This window comes from Chelonoidis abingdonii, chromosome 1 (genome assembly GCF_003597395.2).
Source record: "Chelonoidis abingdonii isolate Lonesome George chromosome 1, CheloAbing_2.0, whole genome shotgun sequence".
Lineage (NCBI taxonomy): Eukaryota > Metazoa > Chordata > Testudines > Testudinidae > Chelonoidis > Chelonoidis abingdonii.
In genome coordinates this window covers 119,487,200-119,510,917 of record NC_133769.1, presented here as the reverse complement: position 1 = coordinate 119,510,917, position 23,718 = coordinate 119,487,200, and the positions used below count along the sequence as shown (strand labels likewise).

The window sequence follows — 23,718 nt, the reverse complement described above, 5'->3', positions numbered from 1 at the left end:
GATTATCAATTAATCAAGTGAAAAGCAAAGGCATCAAACCATGAAGTGAATTTTGTGAATTTTGTAAATTTTGTAAATTTTTTCATGCATGGGTGTGAACACGGAGTATCAATTAGCTTGAGTTTAACTTGTGTTACTGCTACATTCATAGAAAACTACGAGTGTTACCTTTGGATGGCACTAGAAAAGAAGGCATTAAAAACAGACACAGAAATGAAGCTCTTAAAGACTTCATGACACTTGTCAGAAAAATACCTTGGTATCTTGGGATATGATTGTCAGAGGGGCTGACCACCCACAGCAACTCTTTACTTCAGCTGGAAATCCGGGTGGTCACCACTTACAAAAAAGTCATGCCTCTGGTGAAATTGTGAGCTGGGAAACTATAGTCTTCCCATAAACTTCCTCTTTAGTTTCCCTTCAATTTAATGTATCTTTCATTCCTGTGCTTAACTCTTGCACTGTTAATGCATGAAATTTCAGTTGGTATTCTATTAACAGTGGAGTTAATCACGATTAATTTTTTTGAGTCAACTGCATGATTTAACTGACAGCCCCACTTGTTACTAACTTTAAATATAGTTAAAACTCATTAAATGGTGAATATGCTGCACATAAAGAAATCTGTTTGTATTTAAGCAAAATTATTAACTGTTATATCTAATTATTATAATTATAGTCAGGGCAATGTCAATTGCTGAGGTCATTTTTATGTTGTGTATCGGCCCGTTTTCACTGGCAACGTGGCTTATGTAGTCGCAGCTACTAGCGCTGTCTATACTAGCACATTACAGAGCTGAAACTTGCAGCGCTCAGGGCGTGTTTTTTCAGACCGCTGAGCAAGAAAGTTGCAGTGCTGTAAAATGCCAAGTAGACAAGCCCTGAGGTCCAGATATTCAATGAGTGCTAGATAGCTAAATACCTTTGAGGATCTGGGCCTATGTAACATTAGAGCTAACTGGAGGGGAACGATGGTGATTGAGTTATTTAGCATGTTGTAAATTCTATTGATTGAAATGTGTCAGTGAGGGGAAGGAGAAATGTATCAAGAGATCTCAGTGGTAGAGTATTTGATCACTTGTGCACAACAAAAAGTCACCAAGCTTCATCCTCCTCCCAGCTCTAGGCACCAGCAAAACAAGTAGGTGCTTGGGGTGGCACATTTGCAGGAGGAGGCATTCTGGCCTGGTCTACACTACGCGTTTAAATCGATTTAAACAGCGTTAAATCAATTTAACGCTGCACCCGTCACACTACACTGCTCTTTATATCGATTTAAAGGGCTCTTTAAATCGATTTCTGTACTCCTACAAAACGAGAGGAGTAATGCTAAAATCGATATTACTATATCGGATTAGGGTTAGTGTGGACGCAAATCGACTTATTGGCCTCATTATTACAGTAGCTACCCACGTGACCGCTCCAGAGAAATCGATGCTAGCCGACCATGGACGCACACCACCGATTAATTCCAGTGTGGATGCCAGCAATAACTTTTAATATCGTTTTATAAAATCTGGTTATCAGCTAATTGAATTTATCCTGTAGGTGGTAGTCGTGCCTCAGCTATCTTTTTGTTTTTTTCTCCTTTTCCACTCACCATCTCTTTCTCACAACGCCTTCAAAGCGATGTCTTGGCAGCTGGGATCCAGCATGGGAGCGAGAATCACAAGAACTGGGAGCTTAGTTTCTTGCGTAGCTTCTGCTTAAGGCCAGCCTGAGCAGGGAACGAATACTTTCCAGCAAGTCCCTATGCACGTTCAACAGACAGATGACGGCATCTGGAGCATGCTGCAGCTTGCGTGAGTCAAAGGGGTGGCATATGTGAATGGGACAAGTATGCTCAGAATAGGCTTTGCCCGAATATCATTCAGAAATTTCCAGACTGGATCATGGAATCTGGCTGTGACCTCACTCAGGTCCAAAGAAGGAATTGGGTGGATAATGGACAGTGCCCTCTCTATCTGAAACTAGAAGGGAGTACATGGGATCATCACTAGAATTTAAAATGAAAAGTAAGGAGGGAGCTCTTGACTGGGCAGCTTTAGATACAGTACCAGGTACTTAGGACTATTTCCACTTCTGAGCCATAAACGAAAATTGACTTTCCTTTACAGAAAGGAATCTAGCACCTGCCTTCTAGATTTGAACACCCTCAAAATTCAGAAGTGCTCAAGCTCAATTCAGGTGGCTGTTACTTCATTTCTCCCAAATCAATATACTGACCACTGTAACTTGCTGTAGAAAAAGTAGAAATGCTTCTAGTGATTTTTAGGACTGGAATTGCTATTTATAAAAGACAAATTATTGCCTTTTTAAAATGTATTTGTTTAAAGGAAGACAGTGATATTGCATTGGCAAATCCCCATAGACAGAAAGAGTGGAACAAAGAATAATAAAGGCACCTCAACTTCCTCATTTATGTAGACAGTCTTATAATATGCATCCAGATATCCTCGTACACAAGCGAAAATTCACTTTACTGCAGTTCTGTAACCATATGGGAACCAATCCGTGTGTCTGTGCACAACCAAAATCCTGCTGAATGATTGCCCTAGGAGCAATACCAGTGACCAGGCTGGACAGCAAGGTGCAGTTTGAGGAGCCCGGGCTGGTGTGCAGGGGGTGGGGGAGGCACTGACGGGGGAAGGAGAGCCCAGTGTGGCGGCGGCCGGGGTTGGGGAGGAGAATTCAGGGCTGGCACAGGCGGGTGGAGGGCCGTGGCGGGACGGGGAGAGCCCAGCGCTGGGGTGGCAGTGGGGAAGAACCCAGGGCTAGGGCAGCAGGAGGGTGCAGGGGGGGCCAAACATTTTTTTTGCTTGGGGCAGCAAAAAACCTAGAGCCAGCCCTGGCTACAGCCTGCTCTCCAAAGGCTCCACTTCAAAGCAGTTGAGTACAGATGCTGCTGTACTTCTCCCCTGGCATTTTTCAATTCCCTGTAGGAAATGTGTGTCAATATCTTCAGCCTCTTACAACAGGAAGTCAGAGAGCAACAGAATCATCTCCAATTCCTATGCCTGGAGATACTCAGCAAGAAGTGCAAACACCCCTCCCACCTACAGCAAGGGTTTGGTGGCAGAATTATCACATCTACAGAAGGTTATGTATGGTGGCATCTTCCCCTAAGGTAACAAGCTCTTTGATTGTGGTAAGGGATAGGGGAAAATAATGAAACTACAGATGAAGAATTATTGAATACTTTACTCCTTGTTGCATGTTTCTGTAAATTCTTGGCCATTTAAGTATATACAAACATATGTAAATCATGAATAGACAAATACTGCTTCATATTAAAAAGTTTAACATATGAACAATATATGTTGCATCTTTAATTGAAAGCATCTGGGAAGATATGCAAAAAAATATTCAGTACTCTGATCCATTATATGAAAATACATGCATTTGTGTTTGCAGGGTCACAGCTTATGAATAGACTTAATTGGGTAATTAGTCCCATAGAACTGAATGGTACTACTCACCTAATTAAAGCATATGTTTGCAGAATCAGGGCCACGGTTTGCAGTGAAACATATTTCCAAAGAATTCAATGCACTAAATGTAAATATTTTTAATAATATATGCCAGTGTTATGAAAGACTGTTTTGGACCAGCTGATTGAGCATCACAATAAGAGACTACATAAGTAGTAATTTTTATTCTGAAAATGAAGTATTTAAAATTAAATGAATAAAACCATTAGAATTGCATAAGTGATATTTTTCTGTTTCCACCATCCTTTGTCTCACTTTGTGCTAAACACAATGAAAAACATTCAAATTAAAATACAAATTACTAGGAGATATTTGAGGTGGCTAATCTATGCATCACTCACACATATTAAAAAGATCCATGGAAAAGAACAGTTAAGACATTATCAAGCAACCTCTAAGCAGAAATCAAGAGCATCACGTATGCTCCTCACAGAACAAGATCCCAATATCACAAGCATGGCTACAAACAGAAATTTGCAACAAAGAGCCAGAGGAAATGTGAACTGGCACCTAGTTAATGGCGGAAAGACAGACTACATGATTAGTAAGCAGAATTTGACACCCTCAGATACCACTGTAACTAGATCATAAAGGTATGTACATAACTAGATCCTGCAACGAGACTGGGAAGTACAAACTAGTCATTCTTAGAAGAGTTACAGAGAGGACTTGTCTAAGTTGTATGGCAGTGCACTCTACAGGGGTGTGATGTCTAAAGTTCACTAACATGTTGCACACTTATCAAACCATGTAGACCCTGCTGGCGTGTACCAGAAGTTCCTTGGTGCACTTTAACATAGTACTATTGGAAACAGAACTATGTTAAAGCATGGTAGGGAACTTTTAGTGCATACCAGAAGGGAATACACGGACCAATTAATGTGCAAGTCAGTGCATTTTAGAAATCACGGCCTCATTGCCACACCACATAGACAAGCCCAGAGCCTTTCTCCTTGGAGTCTTGATATGATTATTTTATGCTGAAAGTCTTTGAAATGATGAATCTGTGACTGAGCTCATGGAGATATGATGGCGATAGGTGCATTACAGATGCATGTAAATAATAACATGAAGCTCCAAAATGTGTAAAGTCTTCAAGGCTTTGTTTTAACTGCCTACACACGTTTTTCCACAGCAAAGATAAATGCACAATAGTTATCTCGCTGTAATATCCTAGTGGAAACAAGCTTCCTGTACTTTCTTCTGAGTGAGAGGTAGGCAAAGTTGTTAATATTACCAACCCCCACTGCATCATTGACCTTGCCTGGTTTACCTCTCAATAAAACTACAGAGCCTTGTCTCCACTAGGATTTCACAGGATAGTTCATGTTAGTTATTCCACAGAAAAACAGGTGCGTTGTTTAGCAGTGAAGACGGAACCTCAGACTCTCTTAAGAGGAGGAACTGCCAACAAACCATTGTAGTGCATGCAGCCAGCTGTTGTGATACCTGTGTGCTGCTGCCATTTTTGAAGGATTCGAAATAGCTCCCACAGCACTGTATGGTTACTGCAAAGGCAGAAGGCCATGTGGGATGTTTTGTAGAGGACTCATGTTATAGGACATTGCACAAGGATCTGCACTGAATACCTCTTGGTTATCAAGGGAGGTGGGAAGTTCAGGGTGTGGTTTTGGTCTTGTCTACCTGAATAATCACTTATCTCTCTGTTTTATACTGTTAAAGCTACAACCAGCTGAGACACTTGAGCTGTGAAGCCAACTTGGTATGGGGGCAGGAACTGCTGGCAAAGTATTATCCAGGAGGGCCCTTTGACTCTGGAAGTCGCTCCCCCAACCACTAGTCTGAAGTAGCTTTGATCTGTTGACCATCAGAACACTATGTGCTAGAGCTTTTGGGAAGGACTGGAGTCTAGGGTTTTGGATAGAGGGGGAAATGTATTTTGAGGCCTATTAATTTACTCTTGGTATGAAAGAGTACAGTTTTGCTGCTGGATGATTACTCTGTGGATTGTGATTCTAAATACTTGTTGGGAGGTCTAGGCATGTGGCTAGGAGTCTTGTATATTTAAATCTAAATATGTAAATAGAAAACATGTCAACGGAAGATACAGAAACACTTAAAAGTATGCAGTGAAACTACATGACAATTCAAGTAATGGGGCAGGTCAGACTCAATAAATACGAAGCATATTAAGATTAACAAGAGCAACTCTGTTGGCTCTTGCCTCTCACCATCTCCATTTCTCTGCTGTCTCCTATTTTAACTTATCCAGTGTCAAATATTTAGTATTCATGATCTTCTGAAAGACAGAAAGGTCTATAATTGCTTGTGCTGGATGCAGACAGGGGACAGAATGGGCTGACAGATCCATCTTTCTAATGCGTCCCATCACCTTGATATGCTTGCTTAGCCACGATTGTTAAATCCAAAGTGAGAACGACTATGCCAAGACACATCAGGGTCACAAACTCTGGCCCTCAGAACAGAATGGGCTCCAATTTCAGTCTGCAATATTTTACAGTGTTTCACATATTTGGCACAAATCACATGCTGCAGAAACTGGGCATTTAAAGGGTGCCAAGGCAGGATAGTTTTTTGGCTCCTAGGGTTCAGTGTAGACCTGGTACTCTGAGATCTTTCATAACCATAGCCTCTGAAATTCCACTCCCACTTCTTGGACAACTTCAAAAACATTTGCAAGGATGGACCAGTCTCTCAGAATGTCTGTCATTGTTCTTTGCCATTGGCTACAGACTTTCACTTGGGACCCACACCACAAACAACCACTTTCAGGGGACTTCTAAATAAGACGTGAGTTAGAGGAGGAGGGCTAAAACTCTGTACGTGCACATTCCTCCAGGGTTAGTACTGTGCTGCAGAGCTTCACAGCAGGGAGACAAGTAGCAGAGGCAGTTTCAAAATCCAGACAGCACTAGGCCAGGTTCTTAGTCTGACAAGAGAGGAAGATGTCACTGCATGGGAACCCATGTGTGGTCATTTGAATTAGTACATTGGTCTCAGGAGCCCTTGTAGAGCCTAATTAAAATCCTCAAGACAAACTGCCACTTGCACAGCAACACAGACAAAAGATTTGCAACACATCGTAAAGCCACTTAGTCTTGAACTGGAGGCCTGTAGAGTGGAGAAAATACAGCCATACATGCCTGATGGCAGAGCTGGACCAGCCTGTAAAGGAATGGCAGGGATGTGGGAGCAGCTGCAAAATAAAACAAAAGTATGTCATTAATGTTTGCTACCCTTCTCTTTATAAACTCAGAAAGAGCTGATCACCACTCGGATTAAGGGAAGCCATCAGCTTTGCTTTCTCTTTATTCCTGCCAAGGTGAGTGCTCAGACTCTCACCTAGCAGAAGCTGCAGGACATAGAGAAGAGGGTGCTGTTCTCCTCCCCAGTGAGCTATGCTTCAACCTCCAAAGGCAGATTGATAAAACAGCACTGAAGACTCAGAAGTCCCCTCTGCAGAGGGGTACTGAGCATGTGCCTCAGTAATGAAGATTCTTAGGACTAGCAGAAACACTGGAAACTCTCCTTAGAAAAGTGGCGCGGGGATCTATGTCCACAGACTTTCTGAATGCTAATGAGTGCCTTTTAGGGTAGTTTTGGGTTGGCTTGTAGCTTAAGTGGATCAAGGCTGAGCTTAGAGCTAAATTACTTTTCTAAAGTTCACCAATCACAACCATTCTTACCACTCTGTACTTCCCACAGCCAACACTTTTGCAGTATCTTTCTCTGACAGAGGCAGAGTCTGGCACTGGATAGCTGCAAACTACCCATAGCCTGTGCTTCAGAACAGTTTCCGACAGTACCTTTCGTTAGGAAAGACCACGGATGCATTAGCTATAGGTTTATTTACAGCCAGCTGTCCTAAACATCTCCCTTCAGCGACCTTTTAGTGGAAAAAGCTGGAAATAATAGGAGCTGTGAGATCCTGCACACCTACCGCTCCTGCACCATATCTCACAGTAACTCCTAAAGGGAGAGGCTTGAATAAATGTTCCTTTTCCAAGCCCAACGCTAGCAATTCCCAGTTTCTTGTTCATAACCATAAGACAGATAACAAATAACATTCAGAAGCCTTAATCACATACCCGGGTCTAGTCTCACCACCACAAGCCAAATTATGAGAGCAGCCAAGAGCATCTTTTTGTAAGGGCTGGAACAGAAGTGGCTTGACATGGATCCCAGTGCTTTACGCAGCGCTGTTAATATAGTCAATAACTTTCGGGACACAGAGCCTGGAATACAAGTACAAGAGGTGGTTAAAGGAAGGGGTAAGGAAAATAAGACAGCATAGAAAAGCTGCTGGGTTCCAAAAGCTATCTCGATGGAGCATTTGATGGGTGTCTGCCCCACACTGGACTAGGAAGGGTTAACTGTAGCAGCGAGCAGTGAAGGTGAGTCCTCCAAGTGGTCCAGAGAGGCTGTGTGAGTGCAGCCAATCAGGGAGGAGTTGCAGGGAACAACCAATCAGGGCCAAGCAAGCTCACATAAAAGGAGCTGCAGGGCAGAGTAGAATAAGTTGCTGCCAGGAGCTCAAGGAGTGAGGACTGTGCCTCTAGCAGGCTGAAAGACCTATGGCACTTTGGACAAAGCAATTACTCACAGAGATGGGGGAGCCAGGACAAGCTCCTGATTGGCTGCTGGAGCTCCATAGTTGTATGCCCTGAGGTTAGGGAGAAGGTGGTGCTGGGACTACAGGGAAGTAGCCCAGGGAAACTTAGCAGCATTGGGAGAAATTAAAAAGAGTTGCAGCAAGAGGCTGCTATCTGTAAACTCCCTGGGTTGGGCCAGGAGTAGTGGGCGGACTGAGATACTAACTAACCCCTAGAAGGGGGGAACATGGATAGTGACACAGCTGGACGGTCAAGTCACGAAGAGGGTGCTGTGGTTCCTGAGGCTGTAAGAGTGGCCACCGGCACATGCGGGGACAGAGTGATGATGTGCAAGCCATGGATGGGGGTGATGGCCTCCAGCTAATCTCCAGAGTGGCCAGGAGGAGGTGCCAGCCCGCTGGTGAGTGATGCACCCCATGACTGGGCAGCTATTAAAAGAGGAACACTATGTTCATCCCTGGGCTCCTCAAGCCCTCTTGGCCTGTCTGCTATTAGCAAGGATGTAACATCACATTGGCTCCTGCAATCCACATGACTTCCTAATTGGACCGCTATTAACAGAGGTGTGTTGCTTTCTTTTCCTGCTTTTCTTTCTAAAAGCTTTATGGTAGTTGTTACTGAAGAGGACGCTTGTACCCAAAGGACTTTATACAATTATCAATACTAATGTCCCATAAGGGAGGGATGCTCTAGCCAGGTGCTGGAGCCCCCTGGAGACAAGAATACCTGGATTAATTGGGAATTCTTGGGTCTAATAAATGCTTAATTCCCACCCATAGATTCTACTACATGGGCTCAAAAAATGAGAATACAAGAAAATTATTCATGGGGGAGGATAGTAGAAAGTTCACACTGGCAACTACATAAGCCTTTAGAGGAAATGTCATCTGTCTTAAGTTTTAATTGCATGTTTTTACATATTTCTTCTGTAGTATATTTTAAAAACTGGCAAAGACTAAGGCAATTTTCTAATGTGAAAGATAAACTGTCTTTGCAATTCTTATCGAGCAAGAGCATTTGTTTATGCACATGCCATGTAAGAGGTCAGAAGGAACATCCCCTGGCAATATTGTTAGTTAACAGTTAATACCCACTAAGCCAGCACACTAAGGCCATGTCTACGCTATGGAAACTAGCATAACATAGATATGGAGCTGTAGCTATGCCATAACCCTGCAGTGTATTTGTTATGTGAGGGGGAGGGGCAATCTGTAGATAGTATGTGTTGAGCTGCATGTTGACATTGTGAGTTTTAACTATGGTGAAAGCACCAAGAGCAAGTAGGTAAAACACTTAACATAAGTCTAAATACAAATAAAGAGTGATATGGCCCAAGTTCAGTGGTTCCCTCTTCTACGCCTTGGAAGAGGAGAGCAGGATTGTGAGGGTTAGAGCGAGCACCTACCTAACAGCTTCTCCCTCCCTGTGGCTGGTTGCTCTTCAGGGGCTGACTGTGTCTCTTCCTGTTGCACCCACTGACACCTCCTCTCGTTAATGGTCCTCAGGGCCTCAAGTTGTTGCTCTTTGTTGAAAGCGTCACAGCCCTGTACCAGCTCCTCTGCCTCCACAAATTGTCCAAGGGGAAGCAACACATGCAACACATGCAACTCCATCAAAATGCCATATGAAGGCAGGCTCTGATTGGTTAGATCTCTCAGCCAATAACTGTCAACTTCCAACATCACATGGGGCTCCTTCACTGTGCTGTACAAAAGGATGCTAGAAAGCAAGAAAAAAATTAATATTACACTACAATCTATTTGCAAAGTTGAGATCACTTACAGTTACCAACTTCAGTCATCTATGACTGGAACTGGACACAGATCCCTCAGTGATAATCTGCACTCCACGCAGAGTGGGGAGAGTCCCTAAGAAGCGATATGAAGCAACCCCTCAGCATGTGCCTACATTGCAGCAAGGAGGTGTGATTCCCAGCGTGGGTAGACAGACATGCACTAGCTCAAGTCGAGCTACCACACTAAGAACAGCGGTGTAGCTGCTATAGCACTGGTGGCAGCTTGGCCTAGCCACCCGAGCTTGGACCCAAGGGGAAGGCGGGGGGCTGGGATTTGGATGCCTAGCCCAAGCTATCACCAGTCCCACAATGTCCATACTGCTGTTTTAGTGCACTAGCTTGAGCTGAGCTAGGGCGAGTCTATCTATCACAATGGGAATGACACCGCTCAAGGGCAGTGCAGACACCCACAGAGGCCAAGCTTCCTTCCTCCCCCAGCAACATTCCCAGCCTTTCATCACCTAAGCAGGGAGCAAAGGTCTAGTACACCAGTCACTGTTAAGATGTAAGAAATATCATCTTAAACACATGCTCTTCACTGGTGGTGACATGGGACCTTCTCCCTGCACTTACTGAGGGCATCACAGGGTCTGAGTCTTTGCTAAGGCCACAAAATTCATGACATAAGACACATCAGGCAGTACATTACTGGGCAGCTCTCAGATCCTTTGGGTTTTGACATGGGGGTCATGAAGGCTGGCAAATACACAGATTTGACTAATGGGTTGTCATAAACAGATAGTAGAAGTTAATAGAACAGAAGTACTTTATATCTCTTTTGACTGTAAAGGGTTAACAAGTTCAGTAAGCCTGGCTGTCACCTGATCAGAGAAACCAATTCAGTGGACAGATACTTCAAATCTGGAGAGAGGGAATTTTTGTGTGTGCTGTTAATTTTTGTGTGTCTCTTTTTTTTTTTCTGGGTTCTGACGTGACCAGACGTGCAACCAAGTGTTCTCTCCAATCTCTCCAAACAGGCTCTTATAAGTTAAAATAGTGATACTAGGTAGATCAGGCGAGTTAGGCTTATGTTTGTTTTCTTATTTGCAAATGTGCATGGCTTGGGAGGAGTTCAAATTTTATTTTGCTGAAAGGATTTTAATTTTACTTGTTTACTTAGGCTGGGAGGTATTCCCAGTGTCTGTAGCTGAAAACCTGTATCTAATCCATCTTAAATTACAAAGATAAATTTTTACTGTTTTTCTCTCTTTAATTAAAGCTTTTCTTGTTTAAGAACCTGATTGTTTTTTTATTCTGGTGAGACCCCAGGGGACTGGGTCTGGATTCACCAGGGAATGGTGGGAGAAAGGAGGAAGGGGGAAAGAGAGGCTAATTTCTCTCGTGTTAGGATTACTGTCTCTCAAGGAGAGTCTGGGGGGAGAGAGAAGGAGAGGGAAGGTGCATTTCCTCTCTGTTAAGATTCAAGGAGTTTGAATCACAGTGATCTTCCAGAGTAACCCGGGGAGGGAAGCTGGAGAGCAGCGGGTGGGGGAAAGGGTTTACTTTCCTTGTGGTAAGATCCAGAGGGTCTGGGTCTTGGGGTTCCCCGGGCAAGGTCTTGGGGGGACCAGAGTGTACCAGGCACTGGAATTCCTGGTTGGTGGCAGCGCTACAGGTTCTAAGCTGGTAATCAAGCTTAGAGGAATCCATGCTGGTACCCCATCTTTTGAACGCTAAGGTTCAGAGTGGGGAATTATACCATGACATGGGTGAAATACATTAATCAGAGAATCGAATGTTCCGAGACCCGTTACACTCAGTTTAAGGCTCTCAAGCTGCATGTGGCTTTTCATAGCTCTGAATAATACTCTCTGCTCAGGCTCGGTTAATCATGATCCTCAGCACCCAACCCCCTTTCCACAGCTGCCAAGCCCTCCCCAACCTCCTCCTCCTCCATAAAAAGCATCAAATCAATTTTCTCCTCCTTTCTAGAGACGCCAAACCCTTCCACAATTCCATGCTCTCAGTAATAAGACTCCTGCACACCTTCTAAGACACCTGTACTTCCAAGGGAGACTAGATTTGCTCCAGCAATCACTTGGAATGGTACTTGCCTGCCTTTATAAAGTGCTTTGAGATCCATTGGTGGAAAGCCCTGGAAATAAGTACTTTTATATATTCAACTTCTTGCAGCACCCTTTCTCTTCCTGCTAAAAACTGAATTTAAAAAACACACTTCCGATGGAGAAAAGTCTCTGGATTTTTCTTAGGTATTTAGTATAATCTCATTCCATTCATTGATGAAGTGATTCTTTGGCTATTTACAGGTCAGGTGCCACTGCATCTTTCATCACAAGGATTCCTATGAGAACATAAGAATGGCCATACTGGGTCAGACCAAAGGTCCATCTAGCCCAATATCCTGTCTTCTGAAGCATCTGGCATTGGCCACTGTTGGAAGGACTGAATAGAACAGGTAATCATCAACGATCCATCCCCTGTCGTCCACTACCAGCTTCTGGCAAACAGAGGCTGAGGACGTTCAGAGCATGGTGTTGCATCCTGGACCAGCCTGACTAATAGCTATTAATGGACCTATTCTCCATGAATTTATTGGGGGCGGGGGGGAGGTTGTATTTTTTAAACCTGTTATAGTTTTGGTCTTTGCAACATCCCCTAGCAAGGAGTTCCACAGGCTGACTGTGCACTGTGTGAAGAAGTATTTCCTTTTGTTCGTTTAAAACCTGTTGCCTATTAATTTCATTGGGTGATCCCCTACTTACTTGTGTTCTGTGAAGGAATAAATAACCCTTCCTAATTCACTTTCTCCATACCAGTCAAGATTCTATAGACCTCTATCATGTTTCCCCTCGGTCATCTCTTTTCCAAGCTGAAAGGTCTCTCATGAAAGCTGTTCCATATCCCTAATCATTTTTGTTACCCTTCTCTTTTTCCAATTCCAATGTGTCTGTTTCGTGATAGGGTGATCAGATCTGCACACAATAATCAAGAAGTGGATGTACCATGGATTTATATACACAATATATTTTCTGTCTTATTATCTATCCCTTTCCTAATGGTTCCTAACATTCTGTTAGCTTCAGTCAGGAGACAGTCATAGTAGTCCAGCCCTGCAAGTGAAAAAGAGGAGGGAACAACATGTCTTTCACTGTAGTAAAGCACTAGGGAGATGCTGCACTGTTTGAGGCAACCTATTCTAGTGGAGATGTTAAACCACTGCCTGACTACAGGTCCTAGATAAAGATCACATAACACCTGGGATGTGTGATCTTGGTGTCAGGGCAACATCCCTTCTCATACTAACAGGTTCCAGTGTCTCTAGCTGTGGAAGAGGCAAAACAACCTCTAACTTATCACTGTGGCATTCCTTGAAAATGAAAGATGCTGCAGAAAACCAAGTTCAGCTCTGTTCTTTTATTCCGAAAAGGTTCCCTCTTAACAGCTGTGCCTGGCCCCCCTCTTGTGCAAGGGGAGATAAGGAGGAGGGTCAGAGAGGAAAAAGCCCAACTAGAACCCCATACAGCACACTACACATACAGGTTGTGGAACGTGAGTATTTTAGGCAGAACATATCTGGAAAATACAGATAATTACTCACCACAGTTCCAGAATTTTTGGAGGTAGACGTTCAGGGACCTGGTAATACTGTAGGACCCAAGACAGAACTTCTCTCCACCGGTTCATCTCTGCCAGGGCCTGGATCCCCACAATGCACAGAGAGCACTTCACTTCTGCAGAGCTATCCAACAGACAAGATAGGCCAAATGAGCACTTGCGAGAAATGCTGTTTCAAAATCCTTCCCCGCCTGACATCTAATGATGGGAGCTTTCTAATTCCTCCTCACTACCTTTTTTCCCCCCAAAAGCACAGACAATGTTCAGCCTTTTTTGCTGGACATATTTGTTATGCATCTCCAGCAGAAGTCCCACATCTCTCAATCATGCACAGACCCCTTTTCATACGCATCAGGAGTTGTCTATAGTCACATGTATTAAAGCAGCTAAAACAAGACAAATGTACCTGTAAATTAGTTTAGGCTTTTAACAATCTAGCCCCTAGTAATGGTTTGGTGACTAAAAATCACGACAAGGACTACTGGCATCATTATTATTTCAGGACTGACAGTGTGTTGAAATTGTGATTGTAAGAGATTCCAAACCTAGATAAGTTTTCAAGAAAACTGGGTTCAGTTCCTCGCCCTGCTTGTGCAACAGAGTCAGTGATTCAACCATTCTCTCTGCCTCGGGTCTGGTCAACACTAGGAAATGAGGTTGGTATAACTAAGTCAGTCGGGGATGAAAAATCCACACCTCTGAGTGATGCAGTGAAACCAACCTAACCCACAGCGTAGAAAGCAATAGGTTGATGAGAGAATTCTCTCATAGACCTAGCTACTGCCTCTGGAAGAGGTGGATTACCATTGGTGTAGGCAGTGCCTTCACTGAAATGCTACAGCGGTGCAGCTAGGCTACTGTGGCATTTTAAGTGTAGACAAGCCTTTAGTTCCCCACCTATAAAATGAGGATTCTACATCTTCCCTCCCACCCTTTGTAGATCTTTGAGATAGGCTGTGTGTTTGTGCAGCACCTAGCACAATGGGGCCTTCATTGTCAGTGGGGTCTCTGGGTGTGACTGTAATATAGCAAATAAAATATCAACCTAAACCATTCCTTTCCCATCTGGGGGGATTTTTTTATACTGTCCCTCCCTGGCCAGGTAACAAGTATAGGCTCTATCCTTGTTGTGACTAATCCTAACATAATTCCAATGCCATTTTACAAATTATATATATACACACACACGGAGAGAGAGAGATACCTATCTCATAGAGCTGGAAGGGACCTTGAAAGGTCATTGAGTCTAATCCCCTGCCTTCACTAGCAGGACCAAGTACTGATTTTGCCCCAAATCCCTCAGTGGCCCCCTCAAGGATTGAACTCACAACCCTGGGTTTAGCAGGCCAATGCTCAAAACCACTGGGCTATGCCTCCTCCTGTTCTTCCAGGGAATTCTCATCTTCATGCCCCTCCCCACTTCTAAATATGTTTGTGGGTCCTTTAGTATCTAGTAGTACCATAAGAACCTCTGGGCTATATTTTCATGGGGCATAATAAGTTCAGTAAAGTACATCATTCTGATGGCTTTTGAACTCATCATAACTAACAAGCAAAGCAGAGATAGACCAGATCTGTTGATTGGCAGGACCTGCAGAGAAATGGGACTTACGCACAGCTCTTCCAATGTATTTAGGCCTGTAAGTCCCTTAAGAGTTCATCTGTTCATTTCCTCCACCACAAGTCATAAACCTGTATTAGGTACACAGCTTTGGAAATGAGGAGGAGCATTTTTGTCTACAGACGGAGGGGAGGGAAGAGCAACAAGAGTAGAAGACCTGAGGCACTCAGAGTCTGTTCCTATGCATCTCCCTAGTAATAGACAAAGGAACAAAACTATCCCTAAATATAGTGATTTATAAAGGGCTAATAAATTACAGATATTGTAAGCATGTTACAGAGATAAACAGTAAGAGAAATTCCTAGATTCCAAGGACAGAAGGGACTATTGTGATCATCTAGTCTGAACTCCAGTACAACACAGGCCATAAATCTTCTAAAATAATTCCCAGAGCACATTTTAGCAAAACATCCAATCTTAATTTCAAAATAATCAGTGATAAAGAATCCACCGTGACCCTGGGTAAATTGTTCCAGTGGTTAATTACTCTCACACTTAAAACGATATGTCTTATTTCCAGTCTGAATTTGTCTAGCTTCAGCTTCCAGCCAATCGGATCATATTATACCTTTCTCTGAAGCATCCATCATTAAATATTCTCCATGCAGGTACTTACAGACTGTAATTAAGTCACTCCTTAACCTTCTCTTTGTTAAGCTAAATAGATTCAGCTCTTTTAATCATTATCGTGGCTCTTCTCTGAACCTTCTCCAATTTATCAACATCCATCTTGAATTGTGGACACCATAACTGGACACAGTAGTGAAGCAGCAGTCCCACCAATGCCAAACACAGAGATAAAATAGTCTCCCTACCCCTACTTGAGATTCCCCTGCTTATGCATCCAAGGATTACATTAGCCCTTCAGGCCACAGCATCACACAGGAAGCTCATGTTCAGCTGACTATCCACCATGAACCCCAAATTATTTTCAGTCACTGCTTCCCAGAAGAGAGTCCCCCAACATGTAAGTATGGTCTACATTCTTTGTTCCTAGATGTAGTCGTATTAAAATGAAAATAGAGTTATAAGCATGTCAGTAAGTGTCATGGATGGCTAAAAGTCATGTGTTGACTTGCTGCATTCTAAAAACAATACATTAACCATTTACTAAAATGTGCAGTAATCATTCATTAATCCTTTATAAACAGAACCTTAATATAAAGCATGATCAATAATCCCACGCTTCATTTTTGAGTGCTTATACATTCTTAGACCTATTATTATCAAAATGCCTTGATTCTCAAGGCTCTCCAAGCACTTCATATACAGGAATCATTTCCCTTACCTATGACATACAGTTACTGTTGGATGAAATAAATCAGCTGTTTGTATAGAGAACAGCAACATTACATCCCACTTCAGGATTGAAAGCAATAAATAATGTATTATTTCCAACTGAAACAGCATGAAGGAGTTAAAAACTAATTAGACAAATCAGAATTTGGCCAAGAGACCACTATTAACACTCACTACTGTAAAAAATGCTGCTATGAAATTTTGAACTACCAAAGATGATCAAGGATCTCTCCTTTACGTGTCACACAAAAGAGAACAGCACCAACTGGCCAGTAACACTTACAACTCTACCCAAGTAGAAGATTGAGGGGAAAAGAGGGGCAAAAAAATCCAAAACCAGAACCCCAGATCCCACAGTAGCAGCACTGTTTCTAAGCAAAATATTTCAAAGGGATTGATTACAAATATTCAGTGTCGATAGGAGTTCACAATGGAGTCCCCGAAGGCAGGACTTAACAGATGTTACACTGATACATTAGATCTTAGCTGAGTCCTGTCAAACATCTAAGGTCTACTGTACTCCAGTGTGGTCACAAAGAAAAGCCGAGACTTTTCTGTCCAGGAGTCACCTGGAACAGCTTTCGTCTACACTTGGATCTGAGCAGATTTCGCAGGGAACCGGCTGCACAGGCCCTGCCTGCGTTTGCCCTGAGTAACTAAACAGCGGGAACCTCCCTTGCTCCATGCCCAGAGGTGACTGGGAACTCCCCCCCACCTCGTACCTTTCACAGTCAGGGTCGGAGGCAAGGCTTTCGCAGCCCCGCTCACACCTGTCCAGAGCAGCAGCAAAGTCCAGGTGCACCACCAGCAAGTCCGCAGCCTCCTCCAACAAAGAGGTCGCTGGGGCTGGCACGGGAGACAAGGACAGAGGCTCGCTGCTCCTGAGGAAACCTGCCGGCCCGCTGAGTCCAGCTAAGGACACAGGCAAGTCGTTCTTCATGGTGCTCGCGGAGTGGCGGCTATTAGCATGTGGGCTTGGCTACGTGCCTTTGAATCCCGTCCCCGATCTCCTTCGGAGCCATCGCTTACTTGTGACCCAGCTGCTCCCGGAGCGCCCCCCGGTGCACGTACGGGTTGGATCCTCCCACACGCGGGTTCACGCTCCAGCCATGCACCGGGGAGTGGAGCGCAGCGCAGCGGCAGCGGGAGGCTCTGCGCGATTTTACAGCGCACGCTGCGCTGGGCCCGAGAGCCCGTGCGCACCGAGCTGAAGCTCTGCGCCGGCGATCGGTGCTGTGTTCTGGCTTGCGGCTTATGCCCGCTGGCTCCAGCAGGCGCAGCGTGCAAAGGCAGCCAGCCCACCCCAGCCCCCCAGTTCAGGGGGAGCCCCTCTTGGCTGCGTTTCCAAAAAGCCTGGGGCATGACAATCTTCCCCGCCTACCTGTACGCCTCGCTGCCCTCAAACCCTGTGCAGGGGACTATGGGAATTGTAGTTTTTTTGGGTCACGGTTCTGCTGTTGCAGGAAGATTGGAGAAGGAAATCAAGCAGAATGCTGTCCGCTCTAGGATTTAAAACTGAGCCGAGAGGGTGTGAGGGGTCTGTAGATGTAGGGTTTAGCTTCAGGTTCCAGGGGTTATGCTGAGCAGGGGTGGGAAGGGCTGATCTTCTTTCCCTCGGATGGCAGTAGAAATGGAATTACCTTGTCTGGATTTTCTCCATTCCTTATGGCAGAGTAAATCTTCATTGAGCTGCAATGGGTTTGGACTCTGAAACCCTGAATGCAGCAAATGCCAAGCCGCAGTTTTCCATGAAAGTGAGGATTTCAAAACCCACTGGGCCCACCTGGGATGACAGAACTGACCCTTCAGGACTTGGGACCTGATTTTAAGAGGTACTGAACAGGGCCTGCTCCAGGCTCCAGCTCAGCAAGCAGGTGCATGGGGAGGCCAAGGGCACATTGAGTTCTTTGGCGACAGGTCCCTCGATGCATCTCAGAGGGAAGGACCTGCTGCAGAATTGCTGATGAAGAAGAAAGCGGTGCAGTGGAGCTGCCGCCAAAGTGCCGCCGATTGCGGTTTTTCTTTCTTTTTTTTCCGCCGCTTGGGGCGGCAAAAACCCTGGAGCCGGCCCTGGTACTGAGCATCCACCAGTGTAAGATAAATCAGCTGGAGTTCAGCATCTCTGAAAATAAGACCCTGGGTGCCTGAAATCCCACAATTGCTGTAAAGAGCTAGTTTTCGTTATGCTGCATTAGAACACAATAGAATAGAGCATGAGGGGGAAGAGGGGGTGATGAGCAATGGCCTAGCCTGTTTTCCTCTGACTTATTTAAAAAAAAAAAGCAGGCTCTCTGGAATCCAGACAGAAGTCCTTTAAGTGTTTTTAAAAGCTATTGCTATTAGTAGTTATTGTATCAAAGGAATACTACTCTTTGAACATGAGGCAGCTATAGTCACTCTAGATGATTGAAACTAATAATGGGAGTCATTAGGAGTTTCAGTTCTGTTTTCTCTCTCACTGACTTGTTGTGTGACCTTAAGAAAGTCACGTATGGCCAGATTGTCAAAAATGTTGAGCAGCTGGAACTTAGTGGAAGCTCTAAGGGAGTTGTGGGCGATCAGCAGCCTCAAAAATCAGGTCACTTAGCCTCTGTTACCCAATTCGTAAAGTTCTTTATCACTATAGCTGACAAAGGCTGTCTGTGCAAAGCATCACTATGTAAGCCATGCAAAATTGGCATGAACATTTACCTGCTCACACACAAGACCCTCTCACTCACTGACTACCAGGAAGGTAAATTATAATAAAAAAGTTACTCAGCTTCCAAAAACAAATAATACTTGCTGTGTGAGTGTGGGGAAATTGAATTTTGCAAGTCTATATTATATTGTTATTATTTTTTGGAAAATTAATGTGTTGTGTAGATAAAGAGTCAGAGCTGGCTAGAACCAACCAAATGTAAAAGGCAGCATGCTGCTCATAGCCACTCTAACTTGGCCACATTGCAAATATATTGAATATTAAGACCTTGACGTTAATACTATATCGTAATACATGTAGTGTAGGATCATTCCCAATCAAAAGTGTGCTCAGAGAGTCATGCACATACCATCCTGAAAAGTTTCTAAAGTGAACTATGTTATAGAGAAATGTTGGGATTATCTTGTATCGTGAAAGGATTGACTGCAAGATGGTACACTTTTGCATTTCTGTCTATAAATCCCAGTTTGCAGGCAGTGGTGGCATGCTGAAAAGACATGAACTGCCCTGGAAGAGAGGAAGACCTGATGTTGCAAGTCTACATATGCATGAGAGAGAAGAATTTTCTTGATGTAGGAGAGGGTATGCATCTCTATCTTAATGATGAGTCTCAAAGGGCTTGAATCTCAGAGTTTGCCTTTTGTTCAAATAAGGACACAACTTTTATCAAAATCTTTGACTTCTCTGGCCACCAAGACTTCTCCTATGAAAGAACTAAGTCCAAACCAAAGTTTCCACCTTCAGCTCCGCTGGTAAGCAGGAGAGTCAAAGAAACCAGAATCAGTACGACTAGGAGACTGCACTTCTTCTGTTTAGTCACAGGGTGTTGCCCTAACAACATACATTTACTCAACCAAACAGTTTTCAAGGACCTAGAAAACAGTTATTTTAAAGTAGCCAAATTCAGAGTTCGGGGTCAGGTTGAAGTTTGCTCCATTCACTGGCAAAAGCTGACTAGCTAAATTTGAGGCCCCAAGCTTTCTCTCTCTAAATAAATAAACAAAAATACTTGCAGGGAGCAGACTTGAGAGAAAGGGGCAGGGCTTACACTATGAAATATGTTGGATCTGGTCACAATGCAGAGTTTCTTTTTTGAAGGAATTCCTGTTTTTCTTCCTGTTTCTCCTCCATGATCCTCAAGGGCCCTGTATTGTGGCAGCATGTGGCTGGCTCCCTCTGAAGCCTATCAGTGGTGCTTCTTGGAAACTTGTTAAAAGGATAGTGGTATAGTCAAGGCCAGTAGCTTCCTGATATACCAGATAAATGCAAGCCTTCCAGGGCTGCTTCTCCCTATATTGTACGACACACCATGAGATCTCCTCAGGAATCTTTTTTGTGCATGAGTATTCATGCGTTCGCTACTACAGTAATTTTTAAAAAGGATGAAACGGTTTGTCCAATGAGCTGCAGTGTGGGCATTACAATTGCATGACCTCACAATGTACATGCAGTAATATAAAATACTACATATGCTTAACTATTAAGGAAATAGTGCAGTTTGAACATAAATCAGTATTACACAATGAGAAAACTGCCTCCAATCATATACTTCCAGCTGAGAGGCAGGATAAGTTGTGCTGTTTTGTATGTTTGCTAGTTGCCCACTATTGGTGCGTGATCATTTAATGAAAGTCATTAATGCAACGCATATGCCTAAAGTGGCAGAGAAAAGGCTTTAAGGGGGATTTAACTCTGATGTTTCTGATTGGAGGAGTAGTGTGATTGAAATGTATCAGCTTTACTGTTGCCCTATCCTGGTTTTTGCATATAATTACTTAGCACAGGCAAAGAGGAGCACCTGCTCCCTTCCATAATGAGAGAAACATATTGAGCAATAGCATCACTTACCAAACTAGAATGTAGTAGGGTCTTTAATGTGTGCTTTGCTATGTGAGGCACTCATATGCCATGGTGATGACTGCAGTATGAAAACCTAGGTAGATATAATTGAGGAGAAGGTATAACAAACCAGAGGATTAAAACACCGTTAAAAGTGGGCGGGTTATAATTAAGAAGGAAAACAAGGGTCATCCTCAGACATCTTTCTCTCTGTTGCCTTTGCTGGCTGTTTGAATGTTGGAAAACAACATTCCTTGCTGGAAACTATAACTCCCAGTGTGCACTGTGGGAAGAGAATGGGTTGTACCAGTTAGTGCCCAACACAAATTCCCAAATATGGAGAAGGAATCAATTTTGAAAGAGGCAAACAGTTGCGGAATAGTCCCATCGAGAATCAGACAGGGAGCAAGAGAGAGAGCATGAAAATGAGGTAAGTTAGCAATATGCAAATATACTGTTCAAAGTGTGTCATTTAAGGAGGACAGCCAAGAATATTTTGGTCCTTGGAAGGAGAGAGCAATGTTGTATTGGTGACATTAGAGTGGTTGCTGTGGGGATGAGTGTGATTTTAAAAACAGAGGATCATTGTTTCAGGGAGAGAGGGAAGTGAAAATAAGCAGCAGGAGATCAGCTCCTAAGTGGCTCTGACCATTTCCATGCAAATGTCCCTGCTAATAAAGAACAAGGGAAAAGAAATAAAAGCAACGACAATAATACACAGGTATAGAAAACAGGAGAGAGGCAGAGTTGTTTTTAAACCAAAGGTTTGCATGACATGCAGGCTGATCTTTCAAGAAGCTCAGCTGGATTGGCAGGCACCATAGTGTAAGCGATGGAATAAAAGTTCAGTTCTGCTCTGTAAGTCATGGGGAAATGTTTTTGTACTTCTCTCTTTTTTCCTACAGGGGACAGTATGGTGCTTTGAAGGCAAACCTCCTACAGTCACCATTAGTGCCACAAACAATAGTACAGTCACTCAATAACAGGTTCACTTATTTCATTGGCAGCTTACTAGGCAAAATTAAAACATGTTGATCTTTTAGGGATATTAGTCCTGACTCATAGACTGTGGTTGCCAACCCTCCAGGATTGTCCTGGACTCTCCAGGAATTAAATATTAATCTTTAATTAAAGATTATGTCATGTGATGAAACCTCCAGGAATATGCCCAGCCAAAACTGGCAACCCTATCAGAGACAAGCCAACATCAGCATAGCAGTTTCTGGGAGATTATTTTATTTTTCAGAAGGAGTCCTTGTCTACATAGGAAAGTTTTGCCAGTTATACCAGTATAGTTATTACTGGTGTAATGCTCCTACGTGGACACTTATTCCAGTATATGTGTAGCTATTTTTAAGCTAAGCCAAAATAAATGAGGCCACACTTACAATATAACTATCAATTTAAAATCATATGTGAGTTTATACCAATAAAACTTTCCCATGTAGACAAAGCCTAATTTCCAGAAAACAGATTGTGGTATTAGAAAGGATTAAATTCAGGGAGATCAGCTGTCAGTTTTGTAAAGTAAGAGGGAGATGTTGTTTTGGGGTACATCATAATGCATTTTGTGTCATATGTGGGATGTCAGTCTCTGCCTAGGTGCCCCTTAGCTGAGAAGAGAAGGATTCCTGTTCCCTATAATTGTGATGTTTATGCAGAAAAACAAATGAAATGAGCCTGAGTTGTCCAAGGGTCTTTATTTTCATGTTTACCATCTGTAAACTCATAGGTTCCACGCTTCCCCACTCCTGCAGTAGCTCAAAGCATGTTAGAGATGCACGCACCTGTAACAAGGCTTCCTGGGGTAAATCTCTTCAAGTATTAATCCAGCTCTCTGGCCCTGTGACCAGCACACGGTCACAGGGCCAGAGAGCTGGTCTCTGGCAATCTCTGTTTCTCCTGGTGTCTGCTGTGTCAGTAGGCTGTTAATATGAGTTTAGCAGCATTAGGAAGATTTTGAGCTGAAAACAGTGAGGCCCTGCACTTGAAGAAGGATATATTCATAGACCCACACGACATCAGACAGCAGACTGCAGTATAAAGGGCATTGTAAGACAAGACAAAGTGCAGCCTCTAGGACAGGTATGAGCCATGAAGTTCTGCAATATAATGTAGCATACAGCCAACCTCATCTTTAATAGGCGAATGTGGTCCACGGAGATTATAGGTTCCATCATACAATGTTCCATCTTGATCTGAGCATTCTTGCTCTGTGGGTCAGGACAGAGGTGTAGAGCATTGCGTGCTGGAACCTATAATTACTGTGAGCAACAGTACCATATTAAATATAAAGATGGATGTCTGCAATCTGCTTCATTTAATCCAAATTTGGTATACCCTCAAGTCCTTGGCAAGCTATCATTGCAGCCCAAAGTTGGGTGAAGTTTGGATACTCCTGTGATGCTCCTGACAAGAAGGCTGAAAATGAAGTCCAGGTTTCCTATTTTCACTGTGTCTCAGCTATTAAAAGGACACAGCATGAAATCTAGTCTTAAAAAAAAAAAAAAAAAGTAAATGTCTCAGGTACTACATCTGCCCCTAAGACCTCCTGTCAATGTTTACTGCACATTGTCCTATTTTTAAGAAGTGTTTGTTTTTCCTCTTGTTGCTGTGTGAAAGACCCACACAAACAGCAGAAATGACCCTTCCAGAGAAACAGTAAAGGTAACTAGACACCAAAACGTTGTCAGATGAACAAAGTAAACAAACTGGAAACCTAGGGAAAACTATACTTTCTGTCCAATTTCCTTCACTTATAGTAACCTGAGGTGTTCCTTGTAAGAACATTAGGTAAAAAT

At 43.4% G+C, this 23,718-nt stretch overlaps 1 protein-coding gene across 1 annotated transcript; it reads right to left on the bottom strand.

The window, feature by feature from the left end:
* Positions 1 to 3,181: 3,181 nt before the first annotated feature.
* PEX26 (peroxisomal biogenesis factor 26) lies at positions 3,182 to 17,789 on the bottom strand. Its single transcript, XM_032764128.2, has 5 exons — positions 17,100 to 17,789; positions 13,441 to 13,581; positions 9,492 to 9,805; positions 7,562 to 7,708; positions 3,182 to 6,669 (listed from the first exon to the last, which is right to left on the bottom strand). Exons 1-5 carry the CDS (start codon positions 17,315 to 17,317, stop codon positions 6,566 to 6,568), a joined length of 924 nt encoding a protein of 307 aa, XP_032620019.1. The 5' UTR covers positions 17,318 to 17,789; the 3' UTR covers positions 3,182 to 6,565.
* Positions 17,790 to 23,718: the final 5,929 nt, after the last annotated feature.

Excerpts from the sequence above, each read along its gene's own strand:
- PEX26 (XM_032764128.2), bottom strand. The coding sequence starts at position 17,317 with ATGAAGAACGACTTGCCTGTGTCCTTAGCTGGACTCAGCGGGCCGGCA. Across the intron at positions 9,806-13,440 it reads CCAAAAATTCTGGAACTGTG|CATCCTTTTGTACAGCACAG; the intron begins GTGAGTAATTAT and ends CTTGCTTTCTAG. Across the intron at positions 6,670-7,561 it reads GGTGGTGAGACTAGACCCGG|CTGCTCCCACATCCCTGCCA; the intron begins GTATGTGATTAA and ends TTTATTTTGCAG.